The sequence below is a fragment of the Microcaecilia unicolor genome, chromosome 2 (genome assembly GCF_901765095.1).
Source record: "Microcaecilia unicolor chromosome 2, aMicUni1.1, whole genome shotgun sequence".
NCBI classification, from domain to species: domain Eukaryota; kingdom Metazoa; phylum Chordata; class Amphibia; order Gymnophiona; family Siphonopidae; genus Microcaecilia; species Microcaecilia unicolor.
The window spans coordinates 209,539,477-209,565,062 of NC_044032.1; the positions used below are offsets into that span (position 1 = coordinate 209,539,477).

Below are 25,586 nucleotides of genomic sequence, written 5' to 3' on the forward strand. Positions count from 1 at the left end.
TCATTAAAAAAACAGTCGTCCATTCTCTCAATTTGTGAGGTACAGGAGGATATGTACAGACATGGAAGATTTCAAACTACAAGCCAAACAATTGGCGCAATCCTTGCATCAACGTGGGTACCCTACCACGGTGTTAAAAAGATCATATAAGAGAGCACGTCACAACAACAGAGATCTCTTACTGTCCAATACATCAATGTCTCAGAGAGACAACAGAGAATGCAAAGAGACTTTTGTGGTTAAATACCAGCAGGGTGGGGAAGAGGTGGCAGACATTATCCGAAAAAATTGGGACATCATTCAAGCCCATAATGTATTTAAAAACTCTGATCTACAAATAGCCTTTTTGAGAGATCGCAAACTGAAAGAGATCTTATGTCCAGCAGATATAGTGCACAGATCTCAGCTGGTAAACGGAGGGCACAAAGCTTGTGGAGCGTGTATTTTTTGTAGTATCATGATCAAATGTAACAGTTATTGCAATCCTCTGGATGGTAAAATCTACAAATTGAGGCATTCAACCACGTGCAAATCAGACCATGTGATTTATGTCCTACAATGTTCGTGTAATAAAATATATGTAGGCAAGACTGATAGATGTTTGAACCAACGGTTAAGTGAACACAAGTCATGCATTGCTTCATCAAAATTGGGGGCACCATCAGTAGCCCATTGTAGAGACTTTAATCACAGTTTTGATTCATTTAAATGCTGGGCGATTGATTGCGTGATCAAACACATACGCGGTGAAGACCGCAGTAAAAGGCTATTACAAGTGGAACAGAGATGTATCCATCGATTAAGGACTTTAGAACAGTATGGTCTGAATTCGACCATGCACTGGACTGCTTTTCTTTGAACCATTTATGAAATGAGCCATTTTTTGAATAATCGATTTTCTGAATGATCTATTTTTAACGACCTTTTGTTTCTATGTTGGACTCATCAATATGTTCAATTCGTGTGTGCTTTACTAATGCATGCAACTGTGAAAGCCCCGAGATGACGTTGCTGCCTTAGGTAGTTGTCAGTATCAGCTGATACAGAAGGCAGTTGCTAGATTGACAATTAAGCGTCATTCATGACGTGTCAGCTATGGATTGGGTAAAAGAACGTTTAAAACCAACACTGTCCTGTATCGCCAACGTCAGTGTGTGAATGAGTTCTCCAGCGTGTATGAGGACATCGTGTCTACTGTTTCATTTTACTTACAAGATATAATCTAGATGTACAGTTGAATTTATTTTTGATGATCCATGCACTAAACCTCTAAAAAAAAATTTCACTACAGCAATAGCTATTAATTGATGTCTTGCGGTATGGTTCCCTGAAGAAGAATAGCGAAACAGGACCGTTGGAATCAACACGCAAGCTGGAGTCCATTGTAGAAAGATAAGTTCGTGTGTTTATTTAACCCTTTGACTTTACTAACGATTTTGATACACGAGGATGTGTTGCATGATATAAAGAGCCTAAACAATAAAGAAGATACTAATCTATGGGGGGGTTTTCAGTTGATGATGACTTTTTTCTGCGTGCTATCAATGATTGAGATGTGATTACGCAGTAGTTGAGACTTTTCCCCCTATTCAACATAGACACTTTGTAACTTTAAGTGCAGCCATTTGCACCAACTGAAATGTGGTGCAAATGTATGCGCCTACATTAGGCGCATATCCCCATTATTCTATAACATGCATTAGTTTTAGGAATGACCCCCCCCCAATTACACCCATGACCCTCCCCATTCCCACACCCCCTTTTTCAGATTGCATGCAAACTTTAGGCGCAGATCTCGTGCCTAAAATGTATGTGTGTAAATGTCAAATTAGATTTAATTAGTGCAAATAATTGCTTGTTAAGCCAATTATTGGTGCTTATTTGCACATCATCCAATTAAATTGTGCACGAGCCCAAATTTGGGCACACAGGTTTTGGTGTCTTGTATAGAATTAGGAGGTTAATGAAAATAATTATGAGGAGACTGAAAACAAATCATGTACCCACGGATTTTATATGTGGCACCCAACTTTGGACACACTGCCGAGATGCGCACATAAAATAAACTGAATAATGCTCTAAACCATCAATAATTGGGTGCTAACAACCAACTATTGATCTTAATTGGTATTCCTTAAAATTTGCAAGCGCGTGTCTGGATACATGTTATTCTATAAGGTATGGTGCCTAACTCCCATGGCACGTATTTCAAAAGGGGGCCGTGGCCATGGGCGTGTCGGGGGAGTACAGAAAAGTTGTGTGTGGAGTTACAGAATACTGCCTTGCCGCCTAACTCTGGCGCTGGCATCTACACCAGGTTTCAGCAGATGTAAGTCCAGCACACAAAAGTTAGGAACAGAATTCATGCTAAACACTATTCTATATAAGGCATATGTCCTTTATAGAATAACACTTAGTGCTGAATTTATTGGCACCTAAATTTCTGCATCATTATAGAACTTCCCCATAATGTACTCTTTCATGCAGCTTATTGTTAAGCTGTGGAATCTGTTGCCAGAAGGCACTGTCAAAACAACTAACATAGTAGCATCAAAAAGAAGTTTTGAACAAGTTCCTGGAGGAAAAGTCCATACAGGTAGAATGGGGAAAGCAATCAATTATCCTCTCAAAAAGGCCCTTTTACTAAGGCATGGTAGGCCTAATGTGGGCCTTCCATGCACTAAAAGATAACTACGGCAGGACCCGCTAAGGTGTTCTGCAGTAGTTTTCCACTTAGTGCACGCTACTCCTGCACCAGAAAATACTTTTTGTTTTCCAGCGCAGGAGGCATGCCCGTGGGTGGAGAGTAGGCATGCCTTCACTAATTGGGTAGCATGGGCACGTTATTGTACACTACCCAATTAGCACAGGAGTAGTGCAGGAGCCCTTAATGCTTCCTAAATAGGTGGTGGCTACCATGGTAATGGCCATGCGCTAATGGGGAAATTAGCATGTGGCCATTAGAAGAAAAAAAAAAAGCAGCCATTTTAGTGGTGTGCTAAAGATGGCCGCGCAACACATGGGTGCTAAAGGTAGCGTGGGCCACCTTTAAAGCACACCTTAGTAATAGGATTCCAAAATGCGCTATGAGAAATTGAACTACTTTTTGGGTAATGATGGCCTGGATTCATCAATGCCAGACACAAAGATATTGAATCCGCAAGGCTTTTCTTATGCTTTTATCCTACTGAAACCTACTTTTATTCTCTGTCCCCTTTCTGTTCTTTCTTTTAGTATACTTTTCATGCCTTTAGGGGGGTAATTATAGAACTGATTGCATGTGTACCCACATACTTTTCTCTGTGAATCAGCAAATTTTCATAGTGAAAGCATGAACACTTCTTTTTTGAAAGCTATCCCAGGAAAGGTATTTATTAAGTGCTCTTGATTACTAATAAAATTCCTGGGTTAAATTACATGCTATGAATGTATTTTATAAAAGTATGGACATAAATGCAAACCCCTCGCAAACTCCGCTTTGTGGAACATCTATGCAATCCAGATAAAGATACACATATATAGGCTGTATATATGTAACATTGAAACATATACTGGATGTACAATTTTATAAATGCCTATTTTTGTATATAAAACAATGCTTTACACAATGAAATGGCTTTTACAATTCTCTTCAGATCTCTTTATATACTATGTGCCACCTTTGTGACCCTCTTTTGAATTGCCTCTGTCTGATCAATGCCCTTTTATAGACAAGGTCCCCAAAGTTTCTCTTTTCACAGCAATACTGGAGTGCACATAATCAGCTGGGATGCCTCAGTAATGCAGTCCTATGGGATTTTTGTCATATCTGTATCAGACTTAATATCGCTAAGCACTACCTTCTAATGCCTGTAAATAACTCCATTACTGTAACCTTAGGTGCACTGTATTGTCTGCTGCAAAGTTCAGTTCTCTGTTCTCTCATTTTTATTTGATAGACAGTGTGATAGTTAACTGTGTGTTCCTCTAAAGCAGAGGTGTAGACACTAGTGGGTCCGGGTGGGCACAGGCCCACCCACTTTCAACTGAGGCCTACCCAGCAGCAGTACAGCTGTGACACGGCTGGCGGGGATCCCCAAGCTTTGCTGGCTGAAGACTCCCGGCATCTATCCCTCCCCTCCCCCCCAGGTGATCAGGGGTCTCTTAACTGATTTCTCCGTGGGAAGTCATGGGATAGGAGGAAATAGGGTTACCATATTTTGTCCCCACAAAAGGAGGACACATGCCCCGCCCCTTTCACACCCTCGCTCCGCCCCCTCACACTTTCCCCTCCCCCCTGTGACATACCCCGTCACCCCCCCTCCCCGTCACCCCCTCCCCTTACCTTACTACTGCCCTGGTGGTCTAGTGACCTCTTCGGGGCAGGAAAGAGCCCCCTCTTTCCTGCCCGGAGCGATGCCCTGCATGCATCCTTCCTATTGCTGATCCTCAGCGCCGATTCAAAACGGCCGCCAAGAGTTGAAGTCTCGTGAGGTCACGTCAACTCTCGGCGGCTATTTTGAATCGGCGCCGAGGATCAGCAACAGGAAGGATGCATGCAGGGCAGCGCTCTGGGCAGGAAAGAGGGGGCTCTTTCCTGCCCTGAAGGCGGAAGAGGTCACTAGACCACCAGGGCTCTAGTAAGTAAGGGGATGGGAGGCTAGCAATCTGCCCATTTGTCCGGATTTCTGGACAAACGGGCAGGCTGGCGACAAATGGGCAGATTGGCAAAACCCACCCAGTTGCCCGGACATGCCCTCAAAAAGAGGCCAAGTCCAGGTAAATCCAGACATATGGTAACCCTAGGAGGAAATATTCTGTTATGCATTAGGAACTGGATATTGGAAGAAAACTGAGGGTAGGGTAAATGGCCATTTTTCTCAATGGAGGAGGGTGAATAGTGGAGTGTTGTGGAGATCTGTACTGGGACCGGTGCTATTTAACATATTTATAAATGATCTGGAAATCAGAATGACAAGTGAGATGATTAAATTTGCAGATGACACAAACTAGTCAAGATTGTTAAAACACATGCAGACTGTGAAAAATTGCCAGGAGACCTTAGGAAATTGGAAGACTGGGCATCCAAATGGCAGATTAAATGTAATGTGGACAAATGCAAAGTGATGCACATTAGGAAGAATAATTTGAATCATAGTTACCTTGGGAGTCAGCACTGTGTGGTGGTGGCCAAAAAAGCAGGATGCTAGGAATTATTAGGAAAGGGATAGTAAATAAGACTAAGAATAATGCAATGCCTCTGTATTGTTCCATGGTGCGACCTCACCTTGAGTATTGCATTCAATTCTGGTCAACGTATCTCAAAAAAAGATAAGTACATAAGTAATGCCACACTGGGAAAAGACCAAAGGTCCATCGAGCCCAGCATCCTGTCCACGACAGCGGCCAATCCAGGCCAAGGGCACCTGGCAAGCTTCCCAAACATACAAACATTCTATACATGTTATTCCTGGAATTGTGGATTTTTCCCAAGTCCATTTAGTAGTGGTTTATGGACTTGTCGTTTAGGAAACAGTCTAACCCCTTTTTAAACTCTGCTAAGCTAACCACCTTCACCACGTTCTCCGGCAACGAATTCCAGAGTTTAATTATGCGTTGGGTGAAGAAATATTTTCTCCGATTTGTTTTAAATTTACTACACTGTAGTTTCATCGCATGCCCCCTAGTCCTAGTATTTTTGGAAAGCATGAACAGACGCTTCACATCCACCTGTTCCACTCCACTCAATATTTCATATACCTCTATCATGTCTCCCCTCAGCCGTCTCTTCTCCAAGCTAAAAAGCCCTAACCTCCTTAGTCTTTCTTCATAGGGAAGTCGTCCCATCCCCGCTATCATTTTAGTCGCCCTTCGCTGTACCTTTTCCAATTCTACTATATCTTTCTTGAGATGCAGCGACCAGAATTGAACACAGTACTCAAGGTGCGGTCGTACCATGGAGCAATACAACGGCATTATAACATCCTCACACCTGTTTTCCATACCTTTCCTAATAATACCCAACATTCTATTCGCTTTCCTAGCCGCAGCAGCACACTGAGCAGAAGGTTTCAGTGTATTATCGACGACGACACCCAGATCCCTTTCTTGGTCCGTAACTCCTAACGTGGAAGCTTGCATGATGTAGCTATAATTCGGGTTCTTTTTTCCCACATGCATCACCTTGCACTTGCTCACATTAAACGTCATCTGCCATTTAGCCTCCCAGTCTCGTAAGTTCCTTCTGTAATTTTTCACAATCCTGTCGCGAGTTAATGACTTTGAATAACTTTGTGTCATTAGCAAATTTAATTACCTCGCTAGTTACTCCCATCTCTAAATCATTTATAAATATATTAAAAAGCAGCGGTCCTAGCACAGACCCCTGAGGAACCCTACTAACTACCCTTCTCCATTGTGAATACTGCCCATTTAACCCCACTCTCTATTTCCTATCCTTCAACCAGTTTTTAATCCACAATAGGACATTTCCTCCTATCCCATGACCCTCCAATTTCTTCTGTAGCCTTTCATGAGGTACCTTGTCAAACGCCTTTTGAAAATCCAGATACACAATATCAACTGGCTCCCCTTTGTCCACATGTTTGTTTACTCCTTCAAAGAATTGAAGTAAATTGGTCAGGCAAGATTTCCCCACACAAAAGCCGTGCTGACTTGGTCTCAGTAATCCATGTCCTTGGATGTGCTCTGTAATTTTTTTTTTGATAATAGCCTCTACCATTTTCCCCGGCACCGACGTCAGATTCACCGGTCTATAATTTCCCGGATCTCCCCTGGAACCTTTTTTAAAAATTGGCATTACATTGGCCACCCTCCAATCTTCCGGTACCACGCTCGATTTTAAGGATAAATTGCATATCACTAACAGAAGCTCCTCAAGCTCATTTTTCAGTTCTATCAGTACTCTAGGATGAATACCATCCGGTCCAGGAGATTTGCTACTCTTCAGTTTGCCGAACTGCCCCATTACGTCCTCCAGGTTTACCGTGAAGTCAGTAAGTTTCTCCGACTTGTCTGCTTGAAATACCATTTCCGACACCGGTATCCCACCCAAATCTTCCTTGGTGAAGACCGAAGCAAAGAATTCATTCAATCTCTCCGCTACGTTTTTATCTTCCTTGATCGCCCCTTTTACCCCTCAGTCATCCAGCGGCCCAACCGATTCTTTTGCCGGCTTCCTGCTTTTAACATACCCAAAAAAATTTTTGCTATGATTTTTTGCCTCTAATGCTATCTTTTTTTCGTAATCCCTCTTGGCCTTCTTTATCTGTGCATTGCATTTGCTTTGACACTCCTTATGCTGCTTCTTGTTATTTTCAGACGGTTCCTTCTTCCATTTTCTGAAGGCGTTTCTTTTAGCCCTAATAGCTTCCTTCACCTCACTTTTCAACCACGCCGGCTGTCTTTTGGATTTCCGTCTTTCTTTTCTAATTCGCGGAATATGTTTAGCCTGGGCCTCCAGGATGGTATTTTTGATATATAGCGGTATTTAAAAAAAAGGTTCAAAGAAGAGCAATCAAAATAATAAAGGGAATGGAACACCACTCATATGAGGAAAGGCTAATGAGGTTAGGGCTCTTCAGCTTGGAAAAGAGACGGCTGAGGGGAGATATGAATGAGGTCTACAAAATCCTGAGTGGACGAGTAGAAGTGAATCAATTTTTTATTCTTTCAAAAAGACTAGGGACACTCAATGAAGTTACATGGAAAACTATTTTAAAAGTGCCAGAGGATATGGTAACAGCAGTTAGTGTATTTGGGTTTGGACAAGTTCCTGGAGGAAACGTTCACAGTCTGCTATTAAGATAGACACGTGGAAGCAACTGTTTGACCTGGGATTGGTAGCATGGAATCTTGCTACTATTTGGGTTTCTGCCAGGTACTTACTTGTGACCTGGATTGGCCACTGTTGGAAGCAGGATGCTGGGCTAGATGGACCACTTATCTGACCCAGCATGGCTATTCTTATGTTCTTATGTACCCCACCCCCGGTACCAAGTCCTTCAGTTCATCGCCAGCAGTGATTCATACCCACTGCTTGCAGTGGCCCTGAGCCTTCCCTCTGATGTAACTTTCTGTTGCAGGACCAGGAAGTTGCATCAGAGGGAAGGTTCGGGGCTAGAATGAGCAGCAGCTATGAGTCACTGCTGACGAGAACTAAAAGACTTAAAAGGTACTAGGGGGTTGGGGGAGTATAGTTAAGAGACCCCTGATCAACTGGGGGAGAGGGGATGGAGAGATGCTAGATAGGGAGGTTATCGTGCCCACCCACTGTGGGCTCAGGCCCACCCAAAATTGGATGTCTGGCTATGTCCCTGCGCTAAAGTAACATGCACTATTCAGATAGCAAAGCTCTTTTTTTTTTTTTAAATCAATTTGGATTTTGTAGCAATGAAACCGTAGTACATTTTGTCAATGAACTCCAGGCCACTTATCACAAGGTGTTATGTAAAGTCTTGTTCAGATTTCTTTGTAGAAAAAGCAGAATTGTAAGGCCCTGAATATGTAAAAAGGTGCATTTGAAATAAACAAAATCAAATCAATAAAGGTGGTATTAAACTGAAAAGATGATTTAGGGTCAGATGTCTGGTAAGAAAACTGGAAAGGAAAGCTTTTAGGTTTTAATTAATATTGTTATGGTGGAATGTTGATATGTTTTATAGTAATATATTTTCTTATATTTGATGCGACTTGTGGGGCAATTCTATAAGCTGGTAACTAGAGGTACGCACAACTTAAGACACATCAAAGGCACCATTAATTGACAGGTGTCTATCAGGCTCATTTTCGAAAGAGATGGATGTCCATCTTTTGACATAAATCGGTACTTGGACGTCCTTCTCTCAGAGACGTCCAAATCGGTATAATCGAAATCTGATTTTGGACATCTCTAGCGAAAGTCCTTCGCAAGGACGTCCAAATTTCAAGGGGACGTATCGGAGGCATGGTGAAGGCGGGACTTGGGCGTTCCTAAGACTTGGACGTCTTTGAGCCATAATGGAAAAAAGCAGAGACGTTTTCACCCGAACCTGTTTTTATTATGAGTAAGGCACAAAAAGGTGCCCGAAATGACCAGATGACCACTGAAAGGAATCGGGGATGACCTCCCATTACTCCCCCAGTGGTCACTAACCCCCTCCCACCCTCAAAAAACATCATTAAAAATATTGATTGCCAGCCTCTATGCCAACCTCAGATATCATACTCAGGTCCATGACAGCGCATGCAGGTCCCTGGAGCAGTTTTAGTGGGTGCAGTGCACTTAAGACAGGTGGACCCAGGCCCACACCCCCCTACCTGTTAGATTTGTGAAGGAAACAGCGAGTCCTTCTAAACCCACCAGAAACCCTCTGTACCCACATATAGGTGCCCCCTTCACTCATAAGGGCTATGGTAGTGGTGTACAGTTGGGGGTAGTGGGTTTGGGGGGCTCAGCACACAAGGTAAGGGAGCTATGTACCTGGGAGCATTTTATGAAGTCCACTGCAGTGCCCCCTAGGGTGCCCGACTGCTGTCCTGGTATGTCAGGGGAACCAGTGTACTACAAATGCTGGCTCCTCCCACATCCAAATGGCTTGCATTTGGACTTTTTAGGCTTGGATGTCTTTGGTTTCAAAAATTGCCTAAAATCAAAGACATCCAAATCCAAGGACGTCTTTGGTATTTTCAAAACGAAAGATGGACGTCCATCTTTTTTCAAAAATGACCTTTTCCCCGCCTCCGAAGTTGGACGTTTTACAAAGACATCCAAATTCCAACTTAGACGTTTCTTTCGAAAATGCCCCTCCATGTGCACTTGGCACTATTAATATAAGGTAGTGTCTAACTTCAAGGGGGCTGTACATGTGGGCGGAGCATGAACAGGCTACGGGCACATCTCTCAGATACACATGTAGTTTATAGAACATTATAAATTACACGTGTCACTTGGTGCAATTAAGCATGCCAGATTATGTCTGTCATTTACACAGCTGAAGAGGGCATGCCTAAACATGAGTGTGCAAATACCAACACACACTAACATTCTATAACGGAATCTTGGTGCCAAGATGCCATTATAGAGTTGATGCTAAATGCCCTGTTATTGTATGAAACGATTTTGCCGTTATCTCGTTTAAGACATTTTTGAATACTGCGAGTTAAAAGTGTAAAAATAATTAAAAATGAAAGTAATTCTATAATATATTCTATTGCAATTTTGAGTATAATGGATAAACCTAAAAGAACTCCAGGTTTCAAGACCAGACAACACGGCAAATACATTGTTAAAAGCAAAACAAACAAACAAAAAACCCAATAAATCATCAACCAGACATATACTAACTCATATTGGGGCACAGCAACTGCATTAAGTATACCCTTGTTCTATCTTTAGAAGATTAACCACAATAGGAAGAGATGTAATGTACATTACTAGCAACTTTGGTGAAACACTTTAAAGCAAGTGTATATGTTGGAAACCTGGATAATGTACATTAAGAAAAAGCAACTAAATAGAACCTGACTCAATATTTATTAGATAATTGTTTCTCAGAATGAATCAAGCTGCATGTTAGACTACAAATAAATTCAATTATAAGAACAATATTAATAACAACAACAACAACAACAACAAATACCTGGTAATTATTATCAGCAGGCTCTACTACAGGTCTGCTCATTCTTTTCAGCATGAAAGCATAACAGACACAAATTGTGGCCAGAGGTAGGAGATACACTGCCAGAAATGTGTACAGAATATAGGCCTTCTGGTGATAAACTGAAGGAAATGCCTCTATGCAGTAAATCTGTGGGCCATACCATTCTCCAATATCAAGCTTTTGGTATACTGCAACAGGAATGGACAGTGCAAAGGAACCTGCAAAACAGAACATTAGTACTACAATTATTATTCGGGCTTGTATATGGCCTTCTTATCAGGATGCTTACAGTAACTGAAACGGGACAAAATTAGATGAAAATGGAAAACTGTTAGAGCTGGAATAGTTAGGCATTTGGATAGCCCAGGAAAAATAAATGTGGTTTCAATTTACATTTAGTTTCAATGGGATATACAACAAAAGGCTTATAGAGGGTAAATCAAGGAAAAGCAGGAGCCAACTTTCCTTTATAGAATACCACCACATATACTTTAAGGCAAGATCACTTTCACCAGACCTATAGCTGGTATAAATGCTCACACTTAGATCCAGGGGTGGCGCAACCATTAGGCCACCTGAGGAGGGGGCCCCAGGTGGCACTCTTTTGGGAGTATATATATATATATACACATACATCAGCATGTCCCAGACATCAATATGGAGCACAGGTCATGATAGATAACATTCTAATATCCGGGGAACATCAGATATAACTGCCTCACACAACCATCAGAACAAACATATTTCCATCGCAATAAGCGAAATGGTGTGGTGCAAATCCTCATAGACTCCCCTCATTATTTTACAAATATTTTTTTCATTTTTATTTTGTTTTATAACTGTATGTAATTTCATGAAAAATCTAGTGCTTCTAAGAACACTTATCTTAAAAGGCAGCAGCTTAAAGATATCAAGGAACCCTCTCCGACATGGCCAAGTTTCGCGTGAAGCTTTTTCAAGGAAGAGGCTCTTTTGTCCTACTCTTTTGGAAGTGGCATCTCTCCCTTCCTTCCTCTCTCTACCCTGTTCCCCAAGTTAACCTTCTTTCTTCATGTTCCAAAAGCCGCAATTCCCATACGCTGCCCTGCCGCCAGCACCCACGTCTTCTCTTTACTGTGGCCACCTCTCTGATGTAACTTCTTGTTTCTTCAGAGGTGGCTGCAGTAGAGAAGAGGCCGGTGCCAGCAGCAGGGCAGTTTATGGAAAACACTGCCACCGCTGGGTTTTGGAACATGAAGAAAGAAGGTAAACTTGGGGAACGGGGTGGAGGAAGGAAGAGGGGAAGATGCTAGAGCTTGGCCCGGTGGGGGGGGGGGGGGGGGGGGGGCATCTCAGCCCTGCCCTAGGCGGATCTTGCCTTGGGCTGCCCCTGCCTAGATCTTAGCATGTACATGTGTAAATGATAGCTTTCTATACTTTATGCATGTACCTGTAGGTTCCACCCATGCTCTGCCCAAATTCCACACGTGCATGCAGTACACACCATCCAATCATTGTGCATACTTTCCCGCTAGTCAGTATTTGGTCCACTTATGTATCTAAACAACTAGAAAATCAACACTGTAACATAGTAGATGATGGCAGATAAAGACCTTACAGTCCATCCAGTCTGCCCAACAAGTCTCTTCTCATATGTTTTGCGACGCAAACCCCATACCATTTTGGTTGCTTTTCTCTGAACCATTTCTAGTCTTTTTACATCCTTAGCAAGATATGACCTCCAAAATTTATTTATTTTTATTTTATTTTATTGCACTTGTATCCCACATTTTCCCACCTGTTTGCAGGCTCAATGTGGCTTACAAAGACCTGTTATGGCATCACCATTTCAGGGTACAAAGATAGAATTGGTGTTACAAAGATATCAAGGATAACAAGTCGATCTGATCAAGCAATTACAGAAAGAAGACAGAATAAGGGAGGAGTGGTGATGTGTTGCACAATGCACCAACAACTTGTACAGGGGCATCAACACCTCCCTTCTTCTGCTAGTTATACCCCTCTAGAAGCCTAGAAGCTGCGGCCACCACCTTGTCGCATTGTTTCATCACCTTGAGATCCTCAGACACCGTCACCCCAAGATCCCTCTCCAGAGTTGTGCTTATCAATCTCTCTCCTACCTGGTACATCTCCTTTGGATTTCTGCACCCCAAGTGCATCACTCTGCACTTCTTGGCATTAAATTTTAATTAAATGTAAAGGCACGATATATGCCATTGGCTAAGTTTGTTTTATATGTATGTTTATCCAGTACTTACAGGTATAGCATTGCACTCAAAACTATATGAACATAGTCAATTGCCTCCCATTAAACTAATTGGGAGGGGCAGAAGAGCACATGCAAGATCCTCATTGAGCTACAGGAGACAGATGAGTATGTACACACTATTGTTTGATAACTAGGAATGCCTGGATGTGCCATGATGGTTCATCTGATTCTACCAAACGTTCCCTTGGAGATGTAATGGTAAGAATTTGTTAGAACTGAGCACATTTTTATATCACTTAATTTGTTTTTGTTTTTGAAATTAGAAATAAAAATAAAAATACTGAGCTATAGTAGTATATATTTAATTTAGGGGTGCAATAATTTGGAAAATAATATACTTCCCAGGGTAGTAGGAATTAAATTTTAACTGCCAGACCTTTGACCATTCTTCTAATTTCTTCTCATGGTTTCCTACTCCTTCTGGGGTATCCACTCTATTGGCTATCTATTTAAGCATCTTCTTGACACTTAAAACTAGGCAGCTCCTTACAGAATTAACCCTTGAAATCCATGCATGTATCCAACACATGCAACATGGTATCTCCTACCGAATGGCCATGTGTACTGGGGGCTTTTTTACACAATGCAGTAAAAAGGGCCCTGGCAAGTGGGAAAAATGCTGTGAGCATGGTGTGTGTGGTCTCCTGACACATCTGGTGGTAAAGAGAACTGAACTTTATGGCTTGGGTCAGACCTGAGCGAGTGGGGCCGTGAGACTTGGGTTACACATAACTATCTAAAATTTAAGGGCCAGTCATTCAAATGATTTATCCAGGCAAGAGAGACTCCACCAGCACATAACTGGGCTATACCGCTGAATATCCTCTCTGACTGCCAGAGAAATGGGTGTTTTGTGGGTGTTCCAAAATGTATGCGCACTGTTAAAGAATATGGCCCTCTGTGCCTAAATCTATGTACTGGTATTTACACCACATTTTCTTTGGTGCAAATGGATGTGCGCAGTTCTAGGCGCTGGGATATCAAGTAATCGTATTCTATATACCTTGCCTAAATCTAGGTGCCGCTTACGGAGTACGCTGAGGCAGAAATTTATTCTGTGTGGATTTTTCAGGCACCATATATGGAGGAGTGGCCTAGTGGTTAGAGCAACGGTCTTGAAATCCAAAGGTGGCCTGGCCAGTTCAAATCCCACTGCTGCTCCTTGTGATCTTGGACAAGTCACTTAACCCTCCATTGCCTCAGGTACAAACTTAGATTGTGAGCCCTCCTGGGACAGAGAAATATCCAGCGTACCTGAATGTAACTCACCTTGAGCTACTACTGAAAAAGGTGTGAGCAAAATCCAAATAAATAAATATGCAAATAATAAGAAACTTTTTATTGACAGAAAAATGTCCCATTCTTAAAAAATGGCAGCTTCCTAATGGCTAACTGAGAGGAGAGTGACAAGGTGTGATTGGGTTCCTCTCCTTCACTGTCAGATTTCTGGAAAAGGGACGGGGAAAGGGATTCAGGTTCCTCCTCTCCTCCTTCTCCCGCAGTTGAAGAAGTAGGCTAGTGGTTAATACAGCGGTCTGAGAACCTGGGGAACTGGGTTCAATTCCTTGTAACTGTGGGCAAGTCACTTAACCCTCCATTGCTCCAAGTACAACATAAGTTCCTATATATAATATGTAAACCCCTTTGATTGCAACCACAGAAAGGCAGTATATCAAGTCCCTTTTCGCATTTTATTTATTGAAAAACATTATTATATTGTGCCTATACATAGTCTTAAGTAGATTACCCTGCAACATTAGAAATAATAATAATAAAAAAAACAATTACAACAAACAAAGCAAAAACACAGAACATCTATATAATAACAATAACCAAACGAAACATAAAATACAAAAGATTAAAAAAAAAAAAAAGTTAAAAACCTACATAACAGAACTAAATGGCTGCTGGAAGAAAAGAGTCCTAATTATTCTCCTAAAACATAGCAAATTTTCATCCAATATTATTTCTGCAGGTATAGTATTCTGTAAAATTGGATCAAATACAGAAAATGCTTGAGCATTAGAATTGGCTTGCTGAATGGATTTTCCTGTGAAAACCAGTAGGAAGCTTTGACCATGTGAATGAAGTATTTGTTGTGACTTGTAAAGGATGAGAACAGACTAAAAAACTAGGAGTGACATCCGTTAAACTATTAAGATTACTACTACTACTACTACTTAACATTTCTAAAGCGCTACTAGGGTTACGCAGCGCTGTACAATTTAACATAAAAGGACAGTCCCTGCTCAAAGAGCTTACAATCTAAAGGACAAGTGAATAGTCAGTTCGATAGGGGCAGTCAAATTGGGGCAGTCTGGATATCCTGAAGGTAAGAGTTAGGTGCCGAAGGCAGCATTGAAGAGGTGGGCTTTAAGCAAAGACTTAAAGATGGGTAGGGAGGGGGCTTGACGTAAGGGCTCAGGAAGGTTGTTCCAGGCATAGGGTGAGGCGAGGCAGAATGGGCGGAGCCTGGAGTTCCTAGTCATGTTCCTAATTCAATCAAAAACTAACATATAAGTACCAAACCTTCAGAGAAATCTTATCTATATACATAAATGCCAAATTGTCTATATAAATAAAATGGGATATTGGCATATTAGCTTTTGACTATTTTAAAATCAGCACACCGAGTCATAGGTGGCAAAATATACAAACTAGGAGTAATATGCTCATGCATTTAAGCATTCTGTCAAGAACCAAGCTGCATAGTATAAGCCGCAACACCTTTAGTGAAATCCCAACAACCCTTGATATGAGTTGCACCAGTCAAGAGAAAGTAATGCCATAGCTTCAGAAGCGTAGCCAGGTGGGGCGCAGGGGGAGCGGTCGCTCCCCTAAGCAGCTGTTTTAAAAAGTGGCGCCTATGCGCCTCAACCCGATAAATCTTTTTTTTCTGCTCCCTCTTCTTCTGCCGGCGCTCTCCCGTCGGCGCGGTCACTTTTACTTCCCGATGCGTTCTCCCTCCTGCGCCGGCGATTATCAGTCAGCCTGCCAGTGTCGGGGCTTCTGCTGCTTCTCCTCCTCAGGCGCGCGACCCGCCTACTCTAAGCAACTTCCTGTTTTGCGCAGAGGTGGGACGCGCGCCTGAGGAGGAGAAGCACAGTGTTGCCAGGTGAGCAGTTTTCCCGCCAAATTCGGGCTGCGGGGGGCGGGGCTAGTGGTGTTTTGGGCAGGGTTAGTGACGTTCTGGGCGGGGCCAATGTCTGGGAGGCGGGGTTAATGACGGCGGGGGTGGGGTTGATGACGGCGGGGGTGGGGGTGTCGGGTGCGGGGTTTGACTTTGGGTGGGTTTTGGGCTGGTTTGGGTGGGGAAAAAATTTTCCACCTGGCAACCCTGGAGAAGCAGCAGAAGTCCCGACGCTGGCAGGCTGATTGATAATCGCTGGCGCAGGAGGGAGAACCATTGGGAAGTAAAAGTGAGCACAGACGGGAGAGCGCCGGCAGAAGAGAGGGTGAAGCCAATTTGTAATCTAGCTGGAAGGAAAGGGGAAGACGGCAGGGAGCTGGATGGGAGGGTCAGAGTGAGAAAGGGAAGGGACATATGCTGGTTGGAAGGAGGAAGAGAGGGGCTGGATGGGACCTGAAAGAAAGAGTCAGAAAGAAGGAAAGGAGAGGAGAAAGATCTGGAAGAGACAGTTACTGAATGGAGAGTGGGAAGGGACAGGTGCTGGTTGGAAGGAGGGGCTGGATGGGACCTGAAAGAAAGAGTCAGAAAGAAGGAGAGGAGAGGAGAAAGATCTGGAAGAGACAGTTACTGAATGGAGAGTGGGAAGGGACAGGTGCTGGTTGGAAGGAGGAAGAGAGGGGCTGGATGGGATCCTGAAAGAAAGAGTCAGAAAGAAGGAGAGGAGAAAGATCTGGAAGAGACAGTTACTGAATGGAGAGTGGGAAGGGACAGGTGCTGGTTGGAAGGAGGAATAGAGGGGAAAAATACTAGAAGGAATGGTCAGAGCGAAGGGGCAGGTGCTGGAAGGAAGAGTCAGTGAGATGGGTTAGAAAAGGGACAGATGGAGAAAGGAAGGTGGAAGAGAAGGGACAGACTCTGGAAAAGAGGGAGAGAGAAGGGAGAAAGGGGGCAGACATTGGATGGAAGGGGAAAGAGTGCAGGCTGGATGGAAAAAGTAGAGGAGGCACACACTAGATGGAAGAGGGTTAGGGGCAGACACTAGATGGAAGGGGGGAGAGAGGGGCATCCTATTATTTCACAGGTTTTGTTTTTGCAAACTCTCCCCCCTTTTCCAGCACCTTCTCTTTCCTCCCTACTGTACAGCACCTTCTTTCTATTTTCACTCCTCTACCCAATATATTCTCTCTTGTTTTCTCTCGCCCCCTCCAGCATCTCTTCCTAACACTCCATCCAGCTGGATGGAAGGGGATAGGCCTCTAAAGGGGTTGAGTGAGGGCAATTGCTGGCTTGGAAGAGGGAGGGAATATTGGAAGATGCTAGACATGAGGTGAGTAGGAAGATGGGGGAGATGCTGGACAAGGGGGAATAAAAAAACAGAGGGGGGTACTGGACATTACACAGGGATGAGGACCAAGAAGGGGTATGCTGCACATGGGAAGAGTAGGGATAAAGGGGAAATGCTGACATGGAAAGGAGAGAAGGACAAGCAGGAATGCTGCATACGAGGGGGGAGTAGGGTGTCAGGTAAGAGACAGTTACTGAGGGAGAGATGCTGGATGGAGGTGAGGGAAAGAGGACATCCTGGACGGAGGGGGGGGGGGGGGGGGTAAGAGAAAAGGAAAGAGAATATACTGGTCAGAGGAGTAAAAATAGAAAAAGGGTGCTGTACAGAAGAGAGGAAAGAGACGGTGATGGAAGAGAGGGGATAGCAAAAAAAACCTATGAAATAGGATGAAGAATGGGAGGGCTGGAGTAAGGGAGTTGAAAACTGTAGGTAGATGTGGTTAAAAATAAAAAGGAAGATTGAAGACTAAGTAGTAAAAATGAATGAAGTCCAAGGGGCAGAAAACTAAATGAAGGAAAGCTGAAAGGAAAAGATCAGAGGAGAGAAAGTGAAGAAAGCAGGAAGGGAGAGAAGAAGTGGCAGATGAACTGGAGATCATGTGAAGAAAGTTAAGAAAAGCTAGAAATTGGAGACTGAGACAAACATGATGGGAAAAAGAAAACAAAATCACCAAACAACAAAAGGTAGAAAGAAAAAAATTTATTTTTAATTCACTGAATGGAAAATGTCAGTTTTACAGTAAGTTTACACTGCTTTCTTTATATTTTGCAGAGCGCTGTTTTGATTTCTCTTTCTCTAGTGTTGCAGTGTGGCTTCTTGGGTTTTAAGTTTAGTCTACATATTCATATTTTAACTTTGTGGTAATTTATTCTGTACCTGGCAAGGGTGTTCAGTGTTTTTGACTGAGGCCAGGAACTCTGTTTGCACCTAGTTTCTGTTTAAGCATCTGTAAGAATTCAACTTGTTCCAGTTTTCTAATGGGCATATTGATGTTCTAGTTCCTACTGTAGCATTTCCTGTGTTGCATTTTTCTAGATAAGGTCTTTGTTGTGTTACTTCTGTAAATCAGTGGTGTTATGGTCAAGTAGATTATATAGATTTTGAGTGACTTTTGTAGGCTTTGTATTACAGGTACAGCTGTTCCTCGGTAGAGTACAGGGGCATTCCTGCTAATGGTGTCACCAGACTCATGGCTGAAGAATGGGGTGTTGGTTCTCCTGAACCACAGAGGAAGGGCCAGCGCCAGTGGCACCAGCACTGCACTCTTCAGTCATGATCATGACAACACTAGCAGCAGGAGCACTCCTGGTTGACAGAGTATGAAGTGCAGCTAAGTGCTAAAGAGCCAATGTGGGGTGAGGATGCTGTAAGTTAAGAGTGTGAATGGTAAATGACTGCAAATACTTTGCTTCATAGTTCAGGAAAAATTCAGTGAAAAATGTTTGGGCAATTCATAATGTGTTACTGAGCAGCATTCTTAGATGACTATCAGCTAACTAACCATAACAAAAATAATAGCAATTTTTCTATTGTGCAATGCGTTTCTCCACTACCAGGGAAGTAGACACATACTCATACTGTTTCCTGTGGTTTCCAATTTGACTTCTGCTAGTTCAGTTGTGTGATCGTTGCTGGCGCCTATTTTATAAAAGTCTGCTCCCCCTGACCTTAAAACCTAGCTACGCCTCTGCATAGCTTGTAAAATATTTCAGTTTTTAATCCCTGCAACAAATGAAATTTATAGAGTGCATTTCTTTCACTGTTTTGTCATGAGATTTCAAGGTTACCAAAGTATCAGACATAGCACCCAGATTACAACATTCAGATAATATAGGAAGAGAAGTATTCAGGGACGCAGAGAGGGTGAAGCGGGGGGGGGGGGGGGGGGGGGCAAAATTCTCTGGGCCCGGCCTCCAAGGGGGGCCTGGCGCCAGCGCAGGGGTCTCTCTCTCCTGCTGCTGACGGGACCCAGGTGACCGTGTCCCGACAGGAGCAGGAGAGAGAAAACTCTGGCACTGGACCCTCCTTGGGGGCTGGGGAGGAGCATACACAGCAGGGCTCTGGGCCAGGTCCTCTGGTTTGGCTGGTGGGGGTCCCCCCAGGCTCCGCCAGCAGAAGAGGTCTTCCTCCAGCACTGCTCTTCGCTCTGCCACATTGCCTGCCAAGCGGCTACTTTTCCAAAAGTCTGAGCATGCAGCATGCTTCGTTTTGAAACCGAGCATGTGCAATGTGAGAGAAAAATCAGCCATAGGGGCAGGGCAGGCAAAGCGGCAGAGTGAAGAGCAGCACTGGAGGAAGACTTCTTTTGCTGGCGGGGCCTTGGGATTGCTGCCAGCCAAGGTATTTGGAGTTGCAGCCGGGGGTGGGGGGTGGGGGTGGGGGTGGCAGTGACAGCGATCCTGGGGTGTGACCATACCCCGGCCCTGGTGGTGGCCCTGCCCCAGGCCTGGCTCAGTCTCTCAGCGGCCCTGGAAGTATTGTCAAATTGTATAAAAGCTGAAACCTTCAGAAATACTACATGACTGAGCAATATAACCTAAAGTGATTTTGTTTGATAACAAACAGTCAAGTACTGCTTTAATGCAATTGGTCATCCTCAACATTGCTGCACCTAGATCTGACTGAAATGGAAAATTTGGTGCGGGTTATAGAATTACCACTTAAGCGTAGAGGTCACGTGTAAATGTAGGCGCTGCTATTTGCACCAATGAAAATGTGGGGCAAATCCCCATGCCTAAATTTACACACGGAGCGCCATTATTCTACAATTACGTGTATACTCAAAACCACACCCCGATCCACCCTGAAACGCTCATGGACCCATTTCCATTCCCCCTTTTTGGACCTTGTGTAAATTTTAGGCACAGATCCAATGCCTAACTTTACATGGGTAAGTCCCAATTAAATCTAATTGGGAGTGGAGGAGTAGCCTAGTGGTTAGTGCAGCGGACTTTGATCCTTGGGAACTGGGTTCAATTCCCACTGCAGCTCCTTGTGACTCTGGGTAAGTCACTTAACCCTCCATTGTCCCAGGTACAAATAAGTACCTGTATATAATATGTAAACTGCTTTGAATGTAGTTGGAAAAACCACAGAAAGGCGGTATATTAAGTCCCATTCCCTTTCCCAAATTGTTTGTTAAAAAGTCAGTTATTGGCACTAATTAGTTCATTATTCTATTAAATTGCACATATAAATCAGGAATGCATCTAAATTTGTGTGCACAATGTTTGGTGAACTTTATAGAATCAGAGGATCTATAAAGCATGTCAAGTTCTTTCAACAGGTTATTGATTGGAAATACATAACTGTTTAAATATAATGGAGAACAAGAGAGTCTTGTGAAACACTGGTCTTCAGTTCCATGGATGTCACATCTATCAATACAATAAAAAAAGGACAGACTGGTGTCCAATTCATGCCACCGAGCATCCAAAGTCGATAACAATGCTTCGGGAAGTGCTCCTTTAAAAGCCATACTGGTGCAGCACGATGGCAGCGTCCGGGACAAACGGAGGAACTGAGATGCCGTCTGTGCATGATGTCACCCTTAGCCCCGACCAACGAGCACCCCCTCCGCAAACCCAGGCTGTTCTCTCTCCAGTCTTGGCGTCATCTCCGAAGTACCCAAGAATTGGGTTAACGGCGGAGCTTCTGGGGGGAAAAGACCTATTGACGGAGAGTCGAGGGGGCGGAAGGACTTGAGAGCCCTCGTTTAAGCCTGGAAGAAAGTGTTCAGCTTGCAGGAGGAAGTTTGGCGGTTATTGCTAACACAGAAGCAGAGAAGACATTGGCCGAGGAGACACAAAGACAAGGTACTTTGATTTTTCTTCAAGATAAACCAGCGGAGATTACCCTGGAAAGTTTATGGGGTTTGATTGCTAATTTAGGGAAAGTACTGTGCCCACAAATCCTGGACTTGGAGTCACGAGTTAAAAACTTAGAAAAAAATGTTGAATCAGTAGAAAGAGAGAATAAAGAGTTAATGGGAAAATCCAAGACCTCGGTACAACAAGTGGAAAAAATGCAGGAGGTACAAATTAATATAATAAAAGACTTTACTAACATGAGGAAAAAAATCGAAAATCTGGAAAACTCTCAAAGAGCAAACAATTTAAGACTTTTGAATTTTCCGAGAGCTGTAACTATTGCTCCAAGAGAGATGTTAGCCAGATATATGAAAGAAATCTTAGGATTCACAGATGAAAATTTTCCACCTATGAGTCAAGTTTATTATTTACCACAACCGAAATCTGGGACCTCTATCCAACAACAAGAGGAACCACTTGATGTATCAGTGATTTTGGAGACACCAACAGAGGACTTAGTAGCCCCGGCTACACTGTTAGTAACCCTAGCTATTCCTATTGATAAAATTATGGTTATGAAGAAATACTTTAAAAATAGAGAAAAAGAATTTATGGGCTTTAAGATATGTATATTTCCTGATGTCTCTAAGGAGACTCAAAAAAGACGCAGGCAGTTTTTATTATTGAAACCAGGAGTTCTCCAGCTAGGTGCAACATTTTTCTTACGTTACCCTTGTAAGTGCATTGTCTGCTATCAATCGGTCAAATATGTTTTTTTTGAATCTGTACAACTTAGTGAATTTATAACTGCTAAGAGATCTTTGAAGTGAAAAGAACATGCTTGAATAGAAAAAAAAAACAAAAAAACCCTGACCGGTTTCTGTTTTCTTTAAAATGTTATTATATTCTCCGGTTATTGTTAAATCTTGGATCTTATTATGAGGACTAGTGTGTACTTAGTCAGGATTTATTATTTCTTTGAATATTTGTTTTTTTTTAAATTATGGACAAATGTACCTTTTCTTTACCAGTGTAATACTTGGTGTATAATTTGAAATTAATAAAGAATAATAAGAAAGAGGAAAAAAAAAAAAGCCATACTGGTGAGGGTCTCAAATTTCAAACTCATCTAAAAAATCCTGAAGCTGATCAAGAACACTGATTCAATTAGTGTCCCCCCTCCTAAAAGGGATATTCGAGATGATTCAATAATTAAAACAGATTCATCCAAAGATGTTTCCTTCAAAATAGGCTGACACAAGCCTCTTTGGAGAACTGGAGTTACAGAGCCCTCATAAAGCAAGACAGTAATCAAATGGTAGGGCAGGTGTTGAGATCAGAAGTAGAGATGCTCATTTGCATAAGATACAGCATTTTAATTGGCTTATTCTACCTTACCACAACATCAAAGCTGATTGGGTACTTTATAGTTAGTTTATAGTTTACAGTTTATTAAAATTTACTATACCACTCAACTGACAAACAGAGAGGAAAAGTGTACAGGCTAAGAGCCCTGTTTACTAAGGTGTGCTAGTGTTTTTACTAACACTAGAGACACCCAAAGGAATATATGGGTGTCTCTAGCATTAGTGCAAGCTAAAAATGCTAGTGCACCTACAGCACGGCTTAGTCAACAGAGCCCTAAGGACTTCTTTTACAAAGCTGCGTTAGCGATTCCGGCATAGCAAATGGGAGGCAGCCCATTCAATTCCTATGGGCTTCCTCTCATTTGCTGCGCAGAAATCACTAGCACAGCTTTGTAAAAGAAACCTAAGTGAAGAACAAACACTGTCTATTTTACAGCAGAAACATTTGCTAGATCTTGTCAACTGCTCTTGGTACTTGCACCACAGCTTTAACTATGGAAAATAACTCTCTACTCTAATTTAATGTGGCATGGAAATAAAAGTTAATAAACAAAACAAACCCTTCAAAATATAAGGTGATGTTATTTTATTGGACTAAATACATTTTTTACTAGAATTTAGGAGCCAAACCTCAAGTCATGCCAGACTGAGCCAAATATGGCCATACCAGAAAATATAAGTGAATCAAAAATCATTCCAGTGCTAATCTGAAGTGGGGATCGCTGTCTGCCTGCACCTGCCACTTGTGCTCTACACTAGCACCCTCCTCCCACAGACTGGGTCAGAACCACCTCTGGGCGAGTCTCCCTTTCTCCAATTATCCCCAGTGATTTCTAGGTTATTGGAGCCACACTTCCAGTGGTCCCACAGTTCCCAGAAAGCACTCACAGACCCAACACACAAACCACCAGGATTCCTTATCAGTCCAGACAGGCAGAACAAATAAACAAATGTGTTTATTCTCACACTGGAACAATGAACAAAAAATGTGCAATTAGCAAACAATAACAAGTAACTGAAATATGGATCATTTATAACACTAGATATATATTTGCTTACTTTCTGAAAAGTACCTGGGAAGATCAGGATATGTAACTGATTGTTTACTGAGCCTCAGCAAAGAGATCCTGCTCTCTTCTCTTCCTGGCTAGGACTGAAGCAACAGCCAGCATCTGCTGGGTAATTTCAAATTCCAGGCCACTCAGAGCCCAGAACAGTCAAGTTTCAAATAAAAACTGGTTACATCACTACAGGCATTTCCTATTATCTGTGTGCCAATTAAAAGAAAGAGAAGTTAGTCCTCTGTAACAGCTTTAAGCATAAACATGCAGCATCTGCTGGCCAAATAGGAGAAATACACTTCAGCACATCATCAATGCAGGAAAATAACCAATATATTTTACAGGCTTAAAACACACTGTTTCTTCATAACAACTAAAAGCTCTTTAACCTTATCAATAAGCTTGTATTGACTGAAAACTTCACATCAGTAACTGTAGCCATTCCCTCTGCTAATCAATTAGCTACTACGGCACAGAAAAAGGGGTACTAGGAAAAGGGGTCCGTAGTTGAGCAATATTGATTGTAAGAAATATAGCAAAATTGTTGCCGAGGGCATCACACTAACAGAAGATGGCAAAGTCAAACCAGTTAAAGAGTGAAAAATAGAATAGAGTTCCCGCACAGGATTGAGAGATTTTAAAAGATGAGCAGAAGAGTAACTCTTCTTGGCCTGCTTAAGGTAATAATTATAATTACGCAGATGCTCCTTACAGTGTTGTAAAGTAGAAGGAGAACGTCGGGACCACAAGACTCATTCTGCTTGACAAACCTGACGCTTAAGCAACCGCAAGCCACCATGATACTACAGCTGCCTATGGGAACCAGAAAAGGCTTGAACTGGGTTCTCTTGAGTGGCAAATAACTCAATGGAGGGAACAGAAAGGAGACCCAGACACCGGACAGGCCTTTGGCCAGAGAGAACTGGATCTGTTTTGCAAGGTGTGCATAGACTTTGAGTACTGTTGGTGAGGATCGGAGTTCTCTCAGTGGCTGGAATGTCAAATTGGGAAGTTGGTTCGGAAACATATCGAGGAGGGGGCCCACCCATACCAGGGAGGAAGGTCTTTCTGAGCAAACCATACCCAGCTGGGTGGAGCCTGGAAGGGAAAAGTTGATTCTGATAGGGCAGCTAAGGAAAAAAAACCCAGATCTGAAGTGGTATGGTTAAGACAGACTAAAGAAACTGGTCGGACCCAGGTCCATGGTTCCTCTTTGGATTAAGCTGAGTGATATTACAGATTGAGTTTAGTAGTCGAGATAATTGTGCGGTTATGTGAAAAGTTGGTTGATGAAGATCCAGTTTGCTGAAAAGGAGAAAATAATTATGTTCTGTGTTATGGTGAAGGGAAATGTATCTTTGAATTAGTTATATACTGCTATACAGCACACAGGTCTTTATAAAACAAAAATAATTATGTTAAATAAAAGTTTGGTTATGCTGTTAATAATGTTTGCTTTCTGACCATCGATGGGTAAGAGAAAATGTGGTATGAAGTTGGTCTAATGTAATTGGGAGATTGATAAAGTGTGCTTTAAGAAAGTTGGGAAGGCTGAGCAGGTTGCCACCCTGGGCACATCTGGGGGTCCCAATTATTATTTAAAGTTAAGAGGGAAAAAAAAGTTTAAACAAGTTGCCATCCTGCAGTTATCTGGGTGTCCTAGTTAAACTTGAAAAAGAGGATTTTAAAACACAAAATGGCTAATGGGGAAAGAAAGAGAATTACTGGGAGCATACTAAATGGGTGACTGGAAGAACTGAAAGTGAGAAAAACCCAGGTAAACGATAAATTTACTTGAATAAAAGAAAAGAAAGAAAAACATATGGTTAAGTGTTTGTAGCGTAATGAGGGATGTGTTTCAGTTTCTTTTTTTTTTTTAATTTTATTTGTAGGTTTAATGATTTACGTTCAAAGAACAAACTTATAAATGCACAGCAAAATCAGCAATATAATACACATAGGGCC

At 42.5% G+C, this 25,586-nt stretch overlaps 1 protein-coding gene across 2 annotated transcripts in view; it reads right to left on the reverse strand.

Moving 5' to 3' along the window:
- Positions 1 to 25,586, reverse strand: part of LOC115463293 (G-protein coupled receptor 54-like) — a 95,162-nt gene that overhangs the window by 5,096 nt on the left and 64,480 nt on the right. For both annotated transcript variants that reach the window (XM_030193682.1, XM_030193683.1), the window contains exon 4: positions 10,620 to 10,858. In XM_030193682.1, the coding sequence (XP_030049542.1) occupies positions 10,620 to 10,858 (239 nt within the window). The remainder of the gene's footprint in view (positions 1 to 10,619; positions 10,859 to 25,586) is intronic.